At 37.8% G+C, this 19,919-nt stretch overlaps 1 protein-coding gene and 1 long non-coding RNA gene across 5 annotated transcripts in view; one reads left to right on the top strand and one right to left on the bottom strand.

The window, feature by feature from the left end:
• Nucleotides 1–10,995, top strand: part of ATP9B (ATPase phospholipid transporting 9B (putative)) — a 164,771-nt gene extending 153,776 nt beyond the window's left edge. For 3 of the 4 annotated variants that reach the window (XM_084508982.1, XM_084508979.1, XM_084508981.1), the window contains 6 exons: nt 138–202; nt 1,565–1,673; nt 5,050–5,107; nt 5,790–5,993; nt 8,497–8,529; nt 9,244–10,995. In XM_084508982.1, coding sequence (XP_084365108.1) covers nt 138–202; nt 1,565–1,673; nt 5,050–5,107; nt 5,790–5,993; nt 8,497–8,529; nt 9,244–9,380 — 606 coding nt within the window. In that variant the 3' untranslated portion in view covers nt 9,381–10,995. The remainder of the gene's footprint in view (nt 1–137; nt 203–1,564; nt 1,674–5,049; nt 5,108–5,789; nt 5,994–8,496; nt 8,530–9,243) is intronic. The other variant, XM_084508980.1, reaches the window with a different exon arrangement.
• A 5,189-nt stretch (nt 10,996–16,184) lies between these two features.
• Nucleotides 16,185–18,038, bottom strand: LOC311432001. Its single transcript, XR_014689765.1, has 3 exons — nt 17,913–18,038; nt 16,615–16,931; nt 16,185–16,493 (listed from the first exon to the last, which is right to left on the bottom strand). It is a non-coding gene; the product is annotated as an uncharacterized lncRNA (long non-coding RNA).
• Between the last annotated feature and the right edge of the window lie 1,881 nt (nt 18,039–19,919).

Here is a 19,919-nt window from a genome sequence, read left to right as displayed (position 1 = left end):
AAAACTTTGTTTTCAGAATAGTTAAACGCACTCTTTGAAAAGTCACAAAACCTTAAGCAGTAATGTGTTTTTTTTCTTTATTGTAATGTTTCATATACAGAATTATGTTAAATATATGTAATTGTTGTCTTTTGTAGGCTGTATTTTCATCAGTCTTCTATTTTGCATCTGTTCCCTTGTACCAAGGATTCCTAATGGTAGGGTAAGTTCAAATCAACAGTTGTGGTATAAGTTAATAATTACAAACACTTGTTAAGTAACATCATGTAGTTGGTGGCTGGACCATTTTTAATACATTTATCATTGGTATGCTAACGACACCTGGAATGAGCCTACAAATGAACACTCAACTAGGTTGGATACGCACTTATATCCACTACATGACTGGGGAGATTCTCTGAAGAGGGCAATCTGCCATTGCCTTAGAAGAAGAAAAACATACAGTTTTTTTGACATACAGGGTGAAAATGATAGAGGAAATCTCACAAACCAGTTTTAGCTGTTACACAAATTGCTATAGAAGTCTCAGTGAGAATCACAGATTCATCTGTTAAAAAATGGAGCTGAAGCTACTGACTGAAATTTCCTCTGAAAGTGCACCAAGTCCACTACATAGATTTCCATTCTGGATCATGCATGCAGAATATGAAGTACCCTTGTCTTGTTGCAAAAGCTGCTTTAGAAATATAGCTCCCCCAAGTTATTCAGCTGAGGTATATGGACATATTCACATTTCTCACTGTTCTCTGCCCCTCCTGTCCTAAAAGCTTCTTTCTATACTTGTTTTAGTTCATTTAAACAGTAGTAACTCAAATTGTAGCCAAATAAAGGTCTGATTTCACCAGGCACCGCAGAAGGAAACAGTAAACCTCTCCAAAATGCTTGTAAATAGTTCTGCTAACCCCTATGAAAATATATACCATGTGGTCTATAGGTATACAACTGTCACTTGCATACTAAAATCTAAAGCCACTTTCTGAGCTGGTGAGACTTCCATTAATTCTCTTATCTTTACTGTAATGTCAGGGACACAGCACTTGTTTTTTTTCTTCATTTTTCATCCTCTGTGGATGAGTTTCAATGCCAGCTCTTTTAACTGGTTGTCAAAATGCAAATACATAGTAAATATGGTAGTAGACAATATATTTGGGTGATATATGTGGACAAAAGACATCTGGTTATTATTTCTAGATAAATAATGTGTCTATAACTTCTCACAAATGGCAGCTCTCAGAAGCCTAAGACTAGGTTGCATTTGGACAATAGAATCATAGAATCATTCAGGTTGGAAAAGACTTCTTAAGATCATCTAGTCCAACTTTTAACCTAGTACTGAAGTCCACCACTAAACCATGCTACTCAGTTACAAATCTGTATGTTTCTTGAAGACCACCTCCAGGGATGGTGACTCAACCATCCTTTGTAAAGCTGCATTAGTAAGTTTCTTCAGTACTGGGTAGGATAACCAGTTTAACTTCATTTACATTAAAAGAGTAATTGAACTCAATAGATTAATTTAAAATCGTGATACAAAAATGTCAGTTTGTGCTTTCCTTTTATATAGGTATGCAACCATATATACCATGTTTCCAGTCTTCTCTTTAGTATTGGATCAGGATGTGAAGCCAGAAATGGCATTGCTGTATCCAGAACTTTATAAGGATCTCACAAAGGTATGAATGTTCTCAGTGCTCACGTGTGAATAACCGTTGAAATCTCAGGTGTGGAAAAACTCTAAATTCTTACAGAGAGAAAGAAGGTAAACTGTACTTTGAAACTGCTCAGGACGTGTAGATGCACAGACTAGCTTTTTGTTTAACTTAAATGACAGTTCTTGGCAATGATGAATCACTGGCTTTCACAGCTTATGTTGTACTTCAAAATATTTTAAAAAGTAGAATCCAAATAAATCTCTCAAGTTAAAAAAAATGAGAACATGGAGAAACTGGGTTTGCATTATATTCAGACAGATAGACGATGATGAGGAGCAATTATGGATAAGTAGTACAGGAAGTTATGTACTTTACTAATACTACATTTGACTTCACCATTATAAGGCAATCTTACTGTGAGCGTTTATTATCATAGAAACATAGAATGGTTTGGGTTGGAAGGAATCTTAAAGATCATCTGGTTCCACACTGCCTTAGTGGTGACACTGAGGAGCGTACCTATTTCTGCACATTACTTCTGAAATTCTGGACTCTACACGCAAATCTCAACTAAGGCTATTCAGCTAACATTACTGAAATATGTGTTGATATGGACTAGAACTGTATTCCTAGGAATTGGTTTCTTCTCTGAGATGTGCTAATGGTCAAAAGGCTTTTAGGATTTTAAGGTTAAGATGTGTTGGCATAACTCATGGACAGATTCTTCCTCTGTTGCAAGAACAAGAGAAAATTAGCAAGGTTCAGGGACAGGTGTGGACACATACCATGGAGAAAACAGTGATTCAACATTCCTGTTACTGTGGCTCCTACAGATGCTAGAATAGCAGATGAACACTTGAAAGGAAGTACAATTTTTTTCCTTTGGAAAAGGGGAAACATAACCTCCATTGTTAAAAGGGAAAAAAGGAAGACATGGGGAACTACAGGGCAGTCACTATGTACCCACCAAGGTCATAGGTCCTGTTTTATCCTTAGGCTCACAGAGAACAGATAAGTGGCATCCAACAGATTGGTGACAGCCGACATGGCGTCACTAAGGGCAAATCATGCCTGATAAATCTAATGGCCTTCTACAATGGGGTTACAGCCTTGGTGGATAAGGTAGGTGCAACTGGCGTCATGTAGCTGGATTTGTGCAAAGTATTTGACACTGTCCTGCAAAACATCCTTGTCTCCAAATGGAAAAGAGATGGATTTGATGAATAAGGAATTGGCTGGGTGGTCATTCTCAGAGTTGAAGTCAATGGCTAGTGTCCAGGGGTAGAGATAGTGACAAGTGGTGTCCCTCAGGGGGGGTCTCTGTTGGGTCCAGAAGTATTTAACATCTTCGTTGGTGACATGGACAATGGCATTGAGTGCACACTCAGCAAGTTTGCAGGCAACACCAAGCCACATGGTACAGCTGACATACTGGAGGGAGGGAATGCCATCCAGAGAGACCTTGGCAGGCTTGAGAGGTGGGCCTGTGTGAAGCTCATGAAGTTTAACAAGGCCAAGTGCAAGGTCCTGCACCTGGGTCAGGTTGTTCCCAAGCATGAATACAGGCTGGGCTATGAGTGGATTGAGAGCAGCCCATTAGAGAAGGACATGGGGATACTGGTGGATGAAAAGCTCAACATGAGCTAGCTATGTGCACTTGTATCCCAGAAAGACAATTGTATCCTGGGCTGCATCTAAAGAAGTGTGGCCAGCAAGTTGAGGGATTTGATTCTCCCTCTCTACTCTGCTCTCATGAGACCCCACCTGGCGTACTGTGTTCAGCTCTGGGGCCCTCACCACAAGAGAGACATGGACCTAGTAGAGTGAATCCAGAGGAAGGCCTTGAAGATGATCAGAAGGCTGGAGCACCTCTGCTATGAAGACAGTCTGAGGGAGTTGGGGTTGTTCAGTCTGGAGAAGAGAAGGCTCCAGGGAAACCTTATAGCAGCCTTCAAATACTTAGAGGGGACCAACAAGAAATATGGGGAACGACTCTTTGTCAGGGGGTATAGTGATAGCACAAGGGGTAATGGTTTTAAATTAAATGTGCTAAAAGAGGGTAGATTTAGATTAGATGAATAAATTCTTCAGTCAGAGAGCGATGAGGCATGGGAACAGGTTTCCCAGAGTAGTTGAGAATGTCCCTGCCCTGGAAGCATTTAAGGCCAGGTTGGATGGGGCTTTGAGCAACCTCATCTAGTGGAAGGTGTCCGTGCACATGGTGGGCATAGGGGGGCAGAGGAGCTAGATGATGGTCTTTAAGGTTCCTTCAACTCAACCCATTCTATGATAAGAAAGTAAGTAAGAGGGCTCCTCACTTTCATCTGAAGATTATTCGGTGCCTTTTGTGCCAGAGGCTCAGGAGTGATTTAATCCCTTCTAGTTCATAAAGTTAAATCAGAACTCAAGCTTATTTTTATTTTAGAAATCTTGCTAATTGGGAGCTATGGTCTAAAGTGGAATCAGGGTCCAGTACTCAAAGGAAAATGAGTAGGGACTCATAGGAAAAACAAAATCTAGTATTTCTTGTTGCTTGTACTAGAATTTTTTCCTGTATGTTAGTCTGTCTCCAACATTCTAGATTGTATACAGATTTATGAAAATGCCTTCAGCACCTTCCAATGAACTCTGTGTTTACAAGAAAATGTTTTAGCCTCTACTGAAATAATTGAATGAGTTAATTCATCTGTTTCTACAGCAGTGAAACACATACATTTCCCTGTAAAGTGCTGATTCTTGCCTATTCTAGTGACCACACTTTTGTGGTAAAAGTCCAACTTCTTATCCTTTTAACTTTGTAGTTCTAACATATTTCATTAGTATTCTCACAGAATGCAACTCTTCAGCACATACAGCATTTATTGTTTGATGCATGTGATTCAAACTATAACATTTAATATCACAAGATCAAAAATATATTTGGTAATCTTTGCTTAAATAATACTTAAAATAGTCATGTTTTTTCCATGACTGCAAATAGTTTATCCAACATTTTGAAGTGACTAGTAGTAACTTTACCTTTTGTATGGGGTTTAGGTCAGTAGGCACAGAATTCTCTTTTTCTTGAAGCATACTTCTGAAATAACATAAAAGCCTTAAAAAAACAATTATTTCACTGTAATTATTCTTCTGAAAACAAGCCATAGCATTGCAAACTAAGGTGTATATTTGCTATTTAAAACCTTAACTGTCCTGCTCCTTGATTTTGACTTTGTGCAGTTTCCATATGCTTTTGCAATGAAGTAACATAAGTAGAAGCTTTTTAGCTTATATCTCTTCAAAGACTGCTTATTATACTTGCAAAATGTCTCTGTAGCGCTTAACTATTAAGATATATGAAATTAGTAGATTTTTTTTTTAAGTAGTGTTTACCTGTCCTCTCACTTGTTTCCCTTAGGGGAGATCTTTGTCATTTAAGACCTTCCTCATCTGGGTTTTAATCAGTATTTACCAAGGTAGGAGAGCGTCATGACTTTACTGAACTGAGAAATTTTTGTCTGCTATTAACAGTATTGTTTTTCAGAAGCAGATTGAATTCCCAAAGCTTAACATTTCATCAGCAGTTATATATATTGCTTTCTGTTTATCTCGTAAATCGATATTCCTGTAGCGTGCCAGGACCATTCAAAACATGGCATAGATTGGTATTTTTATTGATGCATGTCACCTAAAAAAGGACATGGTTTTAATTAAATGCTAATCCAGAAAAATTTTAATGAGTGCTTATCACATTGCATATACTTACACAGTAGTTTTCTTTCATGGAATGACAGAAGTACTGTTGAAGAAATCTGAATTATGTAATCAGTTAAACGTAATTACACTTTCAACAATCTCTCATTTATAGCACTAGACAAAATGAGGTTAATTAACAGTTCATCAGATATATTGCTCTGAAAGGTGTTTAATTTTCTAACAGTTTTATTTCTTTACTGCTTTACTTTTGTTTGTTTTATTTCACATGCACAAAGTACAGTAAAACACTTCTCTTTTTATAAAGATTAATCTTGTTACCTTATTGAAAAAAATGTTAAGAAACTTTTGTAATAGGCAATAAAATGTTCGGTGTGCATTTGTAAAAGATGGTACACTGAAATTTCATTGTGGAGTTTTGTTAACTTTGTGTGCCTTTCCCAGGTGGTATTCTGATGTATGGAGCCCTGCTGCTTTTTGAATCTGAATTTGTACACGTCGTTGCCATTTCCTTCACTGCCCTAATCTTGACAGAGCTCTTGATGGTTGCACTGACCATACGAACATGGCACTGGTTAATGGTGGTGGCTGAATTCCTCAGTCTTGGCTGCTATGTGGCCTCTCTTGCATTTCTAAATGAATACTTTGGTGAGTAATTTTAGAAGTATTTTAGCAAATAACTGTGCTTTGTAGCATACCGTTTGTAATGTTTTTTTCTCAATTTTTTACACTTTGTAAAATAGAGCATTCTCCGTAGAAAATAAGAGTTGAAATTGAACTTCATGTTGATTTAAAATATTCTCTTACCCTGTTCTCATAGAAGCTGACAATTTTTTTCGTGTTATTATGATTTATCTGCATGATAAACTTTACTGGAACCACACATGCTTTTCACCTGCTTGATTTGATCTTCCAGTGACAATCTAAACTTCTCAACTTAAATTAACTTCAAGATTTGCACTATTGAAATGGATATGATTTGATAAAATCAGTATCTTTCACCAAACTGGTGAATTACTTTTTATCTCATTAGATATAACTGAAGAGCTGAAGTATTTCTAAACTAGAGAGTGAGGTAGAAGGTTTTTAAGATATATTATATAAGAATCATCACGTTTCCTAATTATATTAAGCTTACTTTGTTTTAAATTGCTGTATACCATACTATGTCTTGTTCTATGTCTAGTTCCATACTATTCTAGTTCTATGTCTATACCATACTATGTCTAGTTCTAATTATTCATAATTCACAAGTTGAAAGGAGAGGATGCAAATCTTCACAGTCAAGGATCTGAGCATCAAAATAGTACATATTTCTTTTTATATCAAATTACACTTCAGTAAAAAAAAAAAAAAAAAATACTATCTCTTAGTGTGGTTTTACAGATGTAACTTACAGAAATATATGTGACGTTTTTGATTATACCTCACAAGGACTAGAATCCAGCTCCACCTTCCTGTTTTTCAGGAGCTATTGAGTAAGAAGTTCCCTTCTTCACTTGTTACTTCCTATATCAGAATTAGATGTGTTATATGGTAGTTTCCGGTATTCTGATTTCACTCTCTTATGTCCAAGGTGTTTAACACTAGAGTAGTGTAGTTACATTATGTAGTTACTTTTTAATGAGTGAATGCTTTGCTGCCTGTCTCAACTGTTCTGTTCACTTCCCAGATTTAATCAAAAGTCAAATTTTAATGAACAAGCAATCTTGCTGCACTTGATACTTGTATTATACACTATTTTAGGTTTTCCAGAATACCTTTTTCTTTTCTCTGGTACTAGTACACAGACTCTTTAATAGAGATTACTGGGTTGGTTCCCGAGTTTCTCCAGCTAGATGGTAAATGAATGAGCAAGAATGTATACAGGTACAAGCTCTTTGTTCCGAACTTACAGGAACTTCATAAAGCAGGAGTTGCTGCTTCACCTTTTTAAGTTCTCTGTAGTGGTGGCAGCCAGTCCTTCAATCCTTTGTTGGTATTTTTCATTGAGAAACACCTTTAAGGTGGTGTTCATAGATGTTTCTGAAAAAAAAAAAAAAAATAGGTGCTTTGTTTCGTGTAAACTCTGGTGTAAAGGGGAGTACTTTACTACCTCTGTGTTTGCTAGTCAAGTGTAAACAAATTAGTAAATAAATGGTTGTATGGCTTCCTGTAGCCTGTGGTCTTAACTTTTGTATGTTTCATCTTCACTGATGAATATTTTAGGGGTACAGAAAAAGCTGCAATTTCATGAGCTTTCCTAGAGATGTGCATTATTCATGGGTTAACCTGAAAAAATGCATTTCAATTTCAGAAGCAGTCACTTCTGCTTAGCACTTTTCCTCTTACTTAATCCATCAGATTATAACTGGGGGAGAGAGCATCTCTTTTGGTTCATAAAGTGTAGTATAAACCTAAGTGATGGTTTATAGTACAGGGTAAAGAATAATGTGTCTGGGAAAACAATCCAGTTGACTCTACAGGCAAATAAACTGCTTCTTTCAATAATGTTATTTATAACAATCACCTACTTGCAAAGGAATGATATCACGAGTATGACTGGGTACTCAACTTAGGAAAACAAAAATATTTGATACTGCTCTGCAATTCTCCTTCATAGAATTAAATCAGTTTTTAGGTTTCTGAGTAAATCACATGCAATGGTTTCATCAGACATGTCTCTATGATGTGTTACATTGGCATTTAGTATGCCTAAGCAGGTTAAAACTATCTACAAAGTTTATGCGTTGGAATCTACATATACAAAGTATTTTTAAATGACTATAGTTGGAGCAGTAAAGCATCTCTTTTGCTGCACCTTTCTGAAGAGAACTTTTGTTCACATCTAAAACAGTTCTAATCACCTTGCTTATAAAGTAGATTGTACTTTGAAGTTTAATCAAGCAAAATAAGAAACTGCCTAGCTACTTACAGCATCAAAACATATCCAAATAATCTATTTTCAAAATGTTTTGTATTAATTTCTGTTTAAAATCTTTCAGTTGTCGTATGAAAATCAGTAATATTACAGTTAATGCCACTAATATCTTTTTCAATTCCTTTTTTGTAGCTAATCTTTTGTCTGTTTTTTGTTTTCTCTTTTTCATGTAAATTTCATATTTTCTGGAAATCTATCCTTTCATTTTCATTCTCCCCCTTTGTGAAACAGGTATAGGCAGAGTGTCTTTTGGAGCTTTCTTAGGTAGGTGAAGTTTAACTTTTCTTGAAGATTTCTTGGTTTTGGGGGTTGGTCTCAGGTCTTTCCATGATTCTAGAGTACAACTTAACCATTGCAAACTATAGTCAAAAACTTCAGTAGCAAGTGTAGTGTGTCACCATTCTTGTTAATGTTTGTCACAGAAAACTTTTGACTGCCACATCTACTTGTGGCAATATAACTACATTGCTTTCTCTCTATAATTTTGGGCTATAAGTTAATCTCTAAAGTTTTAAGAATCATTTGGTCTAGTTGTTGTGTCTGTCTCAGGAAAAAAAAAAAAAAAAAAAAAAAAGGAATAAAGGATCCAAAAAAATATACAACCAGGACTGGTTGGGAACTTGTATAAATATTTCATAGCAGCAGAAAAATAAGGATAAGGTGGCTTAACTTTTTCATATGAGAAAGTCTTGCCATTAAACTGAAATCCCCTAAAATTACCTTGTTCTGCAAAACAGTGTAAGGAGCATAAAGGAACTCGTCAGCTCCTATTTAAAGAAAATAGTTGGCAAAAATGAAATGTTGAGGTTAACTGTCTCTGTGTTGTTTTGTTGCTTTGTATTTATTTATTTATTTTGCCTGGTTTTAAACAATAGCATAAGCAAACAATTAAGAGAGTTTTATTGACTTTGCTCTATGAAAGTTCCAGCTTCCATGTTATCAGCTGCCATTATTTATTTTCCCTGTTTATTTCTGCAGATGTTGCCTTTATCACAACTGTGACCTTCCTGTGGAAAGTGTCAGCAATCACTGTTGTAAGCTGTCTTCCACTTTACATTCTCAAGTACTTGAAGCGCAAATTTTCTCCTCCAAGTTACTCCAAGCTTACCTCGTAAAAGTAATTATATTCCTATGGTTTTTCACTCACGCCAGTCTGCAAATCGCACATTCACTGTGCTTTAGTGTCTATGGATTTATGTTGGACTAAATAAGTTAAAAAATAAAAATCAAAAGTGATCAAGTGAACAGAGCACAAAAAGAAAAGGAAACATATGACAGGTACATAACACAGAAGTACACTAACAAGACTATCATAAATAAACTAAATTTTCCTTATGTTGTTTTATTTCAGTTTCAATTGCTCATTGTAAAATAAAACTAAATTACATTTGATTTGACAATGCTTCTGAATGATTTCATTGCTGCTGTAAAGGATTTTTTCCTGCTGTATTAATCTTCTGCAAGTTGAATTGAAAGCTTCAATGATTACATAACTTCCTAGTTCAAGTCTTTTCCTTTAATGTTTATGTATGGAAAAGTTCATTCATTCATACTTACTACAACAAACCTAATACCTGTAAATGTCATCTTTATTAGCAGCTGAATTTTATTTGTCATCAAGCATTGATTAATATGCACTATTTGAATTATGTACAGGTGTCTGCATAGCACAGTATTATTTTAGGAGCTGTTGTCCTTTTCTGTACTCTTGAGTTCTGGCACCAGTAAGCATTACAGATCAGTGATGTTGACAGCAGTTCTTTAAATGCACATTAAAGCCAGGTTGCACAAAAGCAGTTTAAAAAATTAAATGATACATTCTGTACATAATTCCACAGTACCTGTTGATCTGTACAGATGTCAAAGACATAGCTGCTCAGTAAATATGTTTTAAAATTCTTATTCATTTTGTATTTGTAAAACTGCAAATAGTGTTAAAGTACATTTCTATATATGAGAAGTCCAGTAAACCTTGTATTAGCTAATATATTTAAATTGCCTTGTAATCTGTTTACTTAGGTTACTCAGGTAAAATGAAATAAGATGAACACATGAGCATTGTGATAGGAAAATCTGTCATCTTCCAAGTTGTAAATGTTACGTTTTTATAACTCAGTTTGGGTGCAAACATGTTAAAAGAAAAAAAATCAAAAGGTTTCGCATGTTGTGAACTGTCAGAGTTGTGTATCTTTGCTGAGTTATGACATTTTACAGCAGTTGAAGATTTGTTCCAGAAACTCATATGCTCTAATCTGATACAGTCCAAAGGGTCCAAATCTTGTGTGCTGTGCTGGAAAGTAGGTTATATTATTTCAGTTTCCCATTGTGATATAATCTTGCTTTCTCAAGAAGTACATATAACAAATTCAGCATAGTCTATTAATTAGTGGAGAAGATCAGTATGATTACCCATGCTTTATTAATTAAAAAAAAAAAAAAAAAATACGGATGTTATTTTTATGTTGAACTTTATGCCTTTACAACATTAATCCTTGTCTAGTATCTTATAACTTCTCCCTTATGCGGTTATAATATTAGATGAGTGATATTTAAGTGATAAATCTACTTCCTGGGAGAGCAGAGGAAATTGCTGCAGAGCTATTTGGACTATAATCCACTCCAGTGATTTTGTTTTGAAAGTTTTTCTTACTAGTTATTTATCTGCTTTTTTTTTTTTAATTTTCATTCCTCATTATAAAAGCAATAAAGCCTAATTTCTACTAAATGTTATTAATGGTATATGTATTGAATGAAACTACTGAAGTAGCATTTCTTTTAATTAACGCAGCATTGCGGAGTATTCTGCTCTGTGTCCATCTGTAAACTCGCTTCTGTAAAAACCCCCACCAGGTGTCACTGTTCTGGCATACTAGCAGAAGCTTTTCTTCCTGTTATGTGGCTTTGGCAAGGTCTCCTGGTTTATGTTTTTAGTTTAGTCCTGATACCTTTTTTGTTGCTGATTTGGTTTCGTTTTCTGTTTTTCCTCGGTAAGTGGTAATTATTTTGAACCAATTAAGAAAAGTTAATGTGTGCCATTCTGAGACATGATGATGTTTTTTTTCAGACTGTCTTATGCATTGTGAGTCCCAAACCATACAAGTTAGATATAGTAGGTAAGCAAAAACTTGGAGGCCTTCATCACATATTTGATATTAGAAAATGTGAAAAATCAGAAATTAAACTAGGAATATGGAAGTGATAATATTACCTTGACACAACCATATGAGATACCGCTGTATCCATGTGTGTGGAATTTAGTGTACATATGTTAATCCTCAGCATTAAAACTGTGAGGTTAGTGTACCAGCAAATGTATAGATTCTACACGCATATGCGTGTTTCAGAAGTGGAGTTAGTTAATTCTCTAGAGTGCCTGCTTTCTTAGAGTATTTCCAGTCTACTGAAAACGTCTGGTTTCAGCTAGCACTTTAATTTGAAGACTGCAGAATTGAGATCCAGATGACTTACCTGGCTCTTGAGTCAGTGTAAAACAATGTATACCAGGAAAGTTTGCTTTATATTCACTCACATCACTCAGCCACAGCCCTGTTAAGGGGGTAGTGCTGCCATATTACAATAGTATACAATTAACAATATGAACACAAAATGTACGTATTGTAACATGATACTTGTCAGTAGAAAACTTTAACCTATTGTGGGTTTTAGCACAAAATAAGTTAAATACCATCATAATCCCTGGCTATTAGAATGGAATGGTAACATGTCTGGTGTGCAGGTGAATAAATGATTTCCTAAGAATCTCATTCTGTTGTCATTCACATCAGTATTTGTCAGGAGTAAACCTGGGGAACCATATCACCTACATAAACACAGATTTAGGCCTTGGATCCGCAAGTTACACCCAGAAGGACTTTAGTTTTAAATATTAAATTATTGTTAAATATTCAATACACATTTACTTTTGTGAGCTGCTCTGTCAGGTATGCTATTCTGAAATGGTAATAATGCATTTGAAAATTTTAGAAAACAGTTTCAAAATCAGGGTAGGATAAACGATAAGGTATGAACAGGAACTGCCTTCCTAAAAGTACCATACTTAATACTGACTTATTTAGACCATGTCTAATAACTGTAAAAGTTAAACCTTTGCTGTATTTCTGGTGTATTTTGATGGGAGAACACAAGGAAAAGGAAGGGTGGGAGAGGAGGGAGCAGTACTGACAATGATTCCACTAATTTCTTCTGATGCTGTTCTAAACCTATGTGTTCATGTAAGTGCTGGAAAACATTTTACTACAGAAGATACTGGCTTGCAAATGGAAGCCAAAATTAAATCCTTGCATACTTAACACTAATTCTGTAGCACTATTCCATGAACGTGGACATTTTCAACATTGTTTTAGTGTTCAGACTGAGCTTGCTGATTCATACCATCCAAATGCAACTGTTTGGCATCTCCTGCTTTCTTCTTAAAAATATCTGAGTGGTTGTCCATAAACATGCCATTGCTTGTGCATGTGAAACACATGTTACTTTGATGAGCAGCATCCACTTGAGCCAACCTGTATTATAAATGTCCTTCTAACCTGCCTGCACATGTGTGAGCCAAAACATTTTTACTCTCCTTTTAAAACCATCTGCAAGAAGGAACTCTGCAGATGGGAACCTTTAGTAGCTGGACACCAGTTTTGCAGGAATTTAGTCAAGAACTTAAATATTAACTTACATACTTAGTCATAGAGGTCAACTTCTGTAGACACAGGAGATAATTTTCCTGCAGATTGTTCTTTCTTATGCCACTTTGTATATGTTAGCAGCATAGTCACTGTACTCCTTTGTAAGCATATTGCTGTCTCAATGCATACAGATTACTGTGAGACAGAACCTGCCTCAGATCTTCTACTAATGTGATGGATGCTGTATTCCAGGGATCATCCTCCAGCCCTTGACTAAGACGTACTTCTGCCCTTGCTCGTACATGGAGTATACCTACACTGTATTCATATACATATATGTACACTGGAGTGTTCCTTCATGAACATTGCTGGAGTTTGAGGCTATGCCTGATCACCTTTGTGTGTTAACCATGCAAACTGTGATGGTGAGACAGGTCTGGGGAAGGGCTAACTGTTTAACTGGACAGTATAGACTTTCCTTAGAGCCGTCAGAGACATGCTGTTAACAGAGATACTCAGACCTGATCTGTTTTCTGAGTTTAGCAGAGCTCTCTATCCATGAGTTTTATGTTGGTATTGATAACTTGAAGGAGTCTCATGTATCTGACACTTGCATCCCTTTACATGTCCAGAGGTTTTAACGTGGCTTCAACAGGCCCTGCAGGGCAAAAGAATTTAGTGCAGAGTATATGCAAAGCGACGGTGGAATCTGGGCTATCGCTTAACAGCCACAGGAGGAGAGGTAACTGTTCTGCTCTCATTACTGGCACAGAAGCTCTTGCAAGTCCAACTTCTGACATCCATCTGCATTTTACCTTCCACAGATTTTCTCTGTATTTTCACTGGTCAGAAAGGAAAGATATGGGCCAGCAGTCTCTTGTAACACTAAGTTTAATAACCGTTCTGTATCTAGGCTGTTACTATTATAACTGAATTGAAAGTTGAAGGCAATCAAAAAAGCCCTTCAAAATCTTAGCCCCCTGTAGGGAGGAAAATCAGTACAAGTGAACACAGATCGAACATTATATGTAAACAAACAGGAGGTACAATATCTTTATCACCATGTTAAAAAGCGTAGGAATTTCTTTTGTAAACAAAACACACTTAAAGTGAGATATTTCCTAACAAGTATTAACTACCCAGCAGATGCCCTCAGCAGGGTTCACAGCTGTTACTGTGAGTTGGGATTTGCTCAACCAATTGCTAACAAAATCTTTTCCAAGTAGGGAATCACACTTGAAGACCTATTTGCTACTTCATCGACCAAAAGTATGGTTTGGACCAAAATGTTTCACAGAGGAAGTTGTGCAAACTGAATTCCTTGAACAGAATAATGAGAGTGCATGCTGCATGTTTGAGTTCTCAATTTCTATTTTATTCTCCCATTCCTGACTAGGCTGTATCAAAACTGCTGAGATTTCTAGTTACTGTAGTCCCCTCCTGTCCTTCAGGATGCTTTCAGTTTTAGATCCTGGTCAGCAAAGCTAAACCTACAAATTGTCTGGAAAAAGACAGCTCAGTGAGTATTCAGCCTTTTTGCATTACTAAGCTCTGAAAAGAAGAAGATCATAATCTGCCCTAAGAAGAGGAGAGATTGTTTGCTATAAATATTATGCATGATAGGTATTTATGGCCCTGGCTTTATTCCTTTAGCAGTAGACTATGTTTATTTCCTCTTCTATTGACAAAAGTTACGAGAATAGAAAGGCCTCTGGTAATAATGGTTCTGTAGCTTTAAGCAAGCAGTACACAAAATAGACCATTGTAATTCTTATTTGTAGAACTACTTTCCATTGTTTCTCTATAACGTACACATCTAGTTTTTCCATGATCCTCTGTTTTGCCATGTTTTGCTCCAGGTTCTAAGCATGAATTTGATTTTGCAAAGTAAACACACATTGTGGGGAAGCAAATTATAGATAACTGCTTCAAAAAGTCTGTTGAAAATTAATTCCTGACCATTTGGACTGGAAGGTTAGGGGAATGTTAATGCATGCTTTCTAAGCAGACCTGTAAGGGATAAGTGCATATACATATGTTACACATTTATTGCAATCATCTATTGCCTATTTGAAGGAGAGATCTGGGAATTCTGAGTCAGGATGCTCCCTTGGGGGAAAAACTGTGCTGCATGTGCTCAGCAGAGAAAGATGAGCTGTTGTCTCCCCTGTGTGCAATCGCTGGTTGCTGCTGCCTTCTCTTGCCATTTAATTCCAAATTCATCTGCAGGAACACCTCTGTGTGTACGCTCCCACTTCCACCCATACCTTCTGGTTCCCAGAGTACCTTCTCCCTCTATCAGGATAGTGACTCTGCTGTGGCAGTCCTTTGAATAAAACCTGTTGCTTATCTCGATCCCTGCTGATGGGAGTTTATCCTACCTGTAGGAGGCAAGCTTTCCATCTGAGTGTCACCAACAAGGGAGGTGACACACATTTGGTGCCTATGGCTCTATCCCAATCCAAGTGTAACTGAAGCAACTGTAGGCACTGGTGGTTTTTGTTTGTTTATTTAAATAAATAAATAAATAAATAAATAAAAATCTTACACAATTCCATCAAATTCTGGGAAGGAACTGAAGGGGAACAAGATTGAATGGCTCTAAGACTTGTAGCTTGTGACTACAATCATTTTGAGATAAACTGGCTTTGCCTTGCTTATAGGTAGGTGCCTTTCAATTTTTGCCACGAACTTACTCATGAGAAAATTGTTTAAATCAATTCAAATTATTAAAAATATATATGAATCTGATATTTAAAAATATCCTAACTAGAAACCTTTACCTTACCTTCCTACCTGTGCGTGGCTAGTTATAATTCTGCTAGATCCTTTTACATTATTTTTGCCATTAAAATAGATGGAGTGGTGAGAGGTGAAAGTGACATATAGTTTGAGGACATCTGTTCATTTGTTAAGAACTGGATGTTACTTGCGGATGCCAAAGCTCAAGAAATGAGTATCTTAACATCCTCAAGTGTTGTGTTTTTTTTTTTCTAAGCTCATACAATATGCGTAGTCTTTATAAGGAAAAATAAAAAAGTAATCTGCTGCTCACAATAACTTAGATTTATGATGCCCTTAATTTGTGCAGACTTCAGTGTGAAAAAGAAATATATATGTTGAAATCTTACTAAAGAGGAAAAAAAAAAAAAATCCAGAAAATAAGCTTGCCTAAAGTGTGTTTTAAGACTGCCCACAGCTGAAAGCCTAGAACTACTGAGGGAGATCCTGTTATTTATAAGCCTTCTCAGGTACACCAGCCTGACAGAAACAGTCAAAATACCATGCATTTCTGCCTAAGTCTACTGTTCAGTCTGCCCTTCCTGTGTTATAAACCTGTACAAAGAGGTTTTTCGTGACGCAGATGGGATCTACCAGTAACATCAGGGAGGATCTCAGTGCTTTTGCCTATTGTCACACTGCATACTCATTGTTGCGTTATCCTGAAGAGCAGCAATGGTACAAATACTCTTCGGTGCTCTCATGCAGCTGTACATGCTCACATGTCAAGAGGCACAGGTGGAAGTAGTCCTCAGCCAGAGAGCTCCAGTTGTCGAAGCAATCAGCTTCTGTGTGAACTGGTTTGCAGTGCTGGAAGGGAAGCAGGGCGAAGAAAAATAAACTATGTCTGCATAGCCTGAAGCAGATTTCTTTTGTCGGGGAGTGGGAAGAGAGCCAAGCTGCTAGTCACATAACCACGCTACTGGCTTACCATCTGTCCAAAAGCAATTACTTGGAAATGGCAGGTAAGGTGGGAGAACGAGGTTATACCTCAGCTGTAATGCAGGGCCAGCCAGCGTCACTGATCTAGTACTCGGCAGTGTGAGAGTCTCTCTTCTTGACATGCAGGTAACTCACCCTGCCAGCTCAGACGTATGAATGCGGGGAATGATGGAGCTTACTGCTGGAGGACTGGGGAAAGAAAGGCTTCATGTAGCAAAGCCTGCCTGTGAGGCAGCTACCTCAGGATATGGGAGCCGTGATGTTGGAAGCTGCAGTTTGCGTGTTCTGGCCAGCCACAGGAAATGCCTACAGAGGCAGAAGGCCGGGGAAGAAAATGAAAGCATGTAGGGAAACAATTTTGTTTGAGAACCCAGGCGACAAATACGTCCCCAATTTCCACTGACCCCAACACTGCATTGCCCAGTGTTGTGGGAAACCCAGGCTGCGCAGTGCTGCTGTGCCAGTGCAGTTCTATACAGCTTCCCCCTCTGGTGCACTAGTGCATCAGGAAAGGATCTACTGGTCAAAGGCATTGAGTTCCTGCTCTTTTTTTTGTTTGCCTTGTACCTGGTTCCTTTGCCCTCTGCCATGGTTAGCAGATGGAGATAGTAATTCCCCTGTCCATCGGGAAAATTCAGAAGGCTGCTTGCAAAACCCTAAGCAAAGCCCATGGGACTCGTTTGTCTGGTCCTGTGCAACCCAACGCTCAACATGGAGATGCCATCCCCTAACCACAACATGCTGCTTTGACGCAAGTGGAAACCAGACGCTGCACTCAGAGCAAGCCACTCAAAGCCACCCTGGGGACATTGTGAGGTCTCCCTCAAGCAGTCTTCCTGCAAGCAGTCTTGCAGATCGTTTCACTGCCCTAGCTACTCCTTAGCACTTTCCTACTATTCCTGCTTGTTGGTTTTTCTTTTTCCTTCTCTGAGCAATCTGGGTGTCAAGGGCCTCTTTGAAATTGCAGCTTGCAGATCATGTAGCTGTTGACTCAAACATAGTCACATCTGTGTGCGTGTCAGGGTTAGTGACTGCAGTCAAGTTTTCATTTATTTTTGTAGCATTTAATTTTAAAGATGGGACACAAAAATTCCATGAGAGAGAGACTCATCTGGTGATCATGTGAAGAGAGTGACTGAGCAGCTGCTCGTGGCTGATCTGGGCAAGCTAAATGCAACGCACACACTGCTAGTCCAGCTAGGGAAGAAATTTTGGAGGGAAGACACCAAAGAGATCCCTCCAGAAACTCAAGGAAAAGCACAAAAAACAAAGAAGTTGTCTTGTTACCTGGTAGTCCTGTCTGAGGCACAGACATCTCCCAGCTCTTCTGCTTTGCATCCCTCCTTTTCTGGTTTGATAGTTTTCCAAGACAAGACTTCATCTGTTCTTAAGAGCAAGAAGAAGCGAGAGCTGCTTGGGAGTCTGGAGTACAGCAGTTAATCGGCTTCATATTAGGGAAATCTAAACAAGTACCAACACCTGAGGCAGGAACCTAGAAATACAAGACAGGTGAAGTAGGAAGAGTGCCATAAGGTCCATATTTTCTCCCATAGAACAATTTCCATTCCCAGTTGGTCTCCAGGTCTCCACTGGAAGTGACTAGTGATTATGAATGCCGCTATTTTTAAGATGTTTGCCTTGTGAGTAGGAGCCTGGTTTCCAGCCAATGTGAAGTACTCACTTTACAAGGCTCCAGTCTCTTGACAGATCTCAAGCTGGTCAGGCAAAATGATCAGTGAGGAGAGAAAAGAAGAGCACAGCAGCAGCAACTAAATAATTTTTATTGTTATCATGTTAGATATGGGCCCTGAGCAGCACTCTGGAGACTGATGTTAGAGCTTACTCAGAGAGAGGTGAAGAGACGTTTTACTTGTTAATTAAGAGATTTATGGGGGAGAAGGTTTTTCCATTGCTGAAAATGGATGGAAGTGAGGAAAGATAACAGGAATAGTGAAGATGGGGACTTAGAAAGCACTTTGATGATGAAGTAATGCAACTGAAAGGATGTAGTAAGGTAAGGGTAGTTACAGTGTATAAGGAGGAGGGTCCTAGGAGCTCCTCTAAGTGATTTTGGAGGAAAGGAGAGGTAATCTTTTCTTACAGGGAGGCAGGGCTTTTAACAAGGCAGTTAACCTGCTAACTTAAAATCTTGGGCATATCGGAGCTTGACTGTTGAATCTACACAAAGCACAAAGGAAAGAGTTTACTTTTAGCCTGAGACTTGATCATCCTACTTTTGCTTGAGTAGCACTTTACCTTAGGGATTGCTTCACTTGTGATTTACAGTGAATCACACCATGTGAAAATACAATGTAATTTTTGGTTATGCTCAAGGGTTGGTCACCCTAGAAGTCTGTTGGTTAGCCTCCCTGTAATTCTGTACCTGCCACTGGATTTTCTTCTCCTCCTCCTGATGACTGCCATCTTACGCAAACACATGCACTACTGAGGATAGAAAATAGCTGTACAGGAGCTTCTTGTCTTGCTTAGGGCCCTGAGCTGGTCCTCTGACTTGTTTCTGACTGAAGTGGGTTCCATCTCCTGCTTTGTCCCCTGGCTTTGCCCCATGAGCTCCCCTGCCAGAGCCTGGCTACTGGCTCTTTTCTTTGCCTTTCTGCCGGTGTGTGAGCAGTCTGGAAGCCTGTTGGTGGAGAGCATGGTTGCACTCTCAGAGGTGATTCATGTGGAACATCATCAACAGGACTGAAACACAGTATTATGATTTAAGTAGCTGTAAACTGGTACTAGAATGTCAAAGGGAGACACTGTGAATGACTTTACAGCTTGGTAAGACAGCATGGTTTCATAGTCCACCCAGCCTTTTAACACAGCCAGAAGAGTATCTGCATCTGCTACAAATGCCTTTCCCTTCTAATTCAGCATTTTCCAAAACCGGTTGGTTTCTGTTTGAATGACTGATGCATTGAAATACATCAAAGTGAACATCAATAAATAATTTCAGGGTTTTTTTGTTTGTTTGCATGTTTGGTTTGTTTTGATTTCCTTGATGATTTATTTCTAGAAGGCAATTGTAGGAAGGTTCTTGTGAAGCGTGATATTTTTACACAGCCCAGAAGAGGGCAGTGGAAGCTAACAAATAACAAATATCATGCCTCAGATGTAATAATAACCAACAAAAAATCCTCTTTTTTTCAAGGTACTCACTGCCCGTTTTCTAAAATTGCATTTCAGTACTATGAGAAAGAAGAATTTCTTTAATGGCTTAGTCTTAAATCTTTTTAGCCTAGACAGAAATCACTGTCACAAAAAGGATTTTTTTTTTTCCAAAGCTAT

This window comes from Aythya ferina, assembly GCF_964211825.1.
Source record: "Aythya ferina genome assembly, chromosome: 2".
NCBI classification, from domain to species: Eukaryota; Metazoa; Chordata; class Aves; order Anseriformes; family Anatidae; genus Aythya; species Aythya ferina.
The sequence above is the reverse complement of the archived record's forward strand: the minus strand, read 5'-3'. Positions and strand labels throughout refer to the sequence as shown.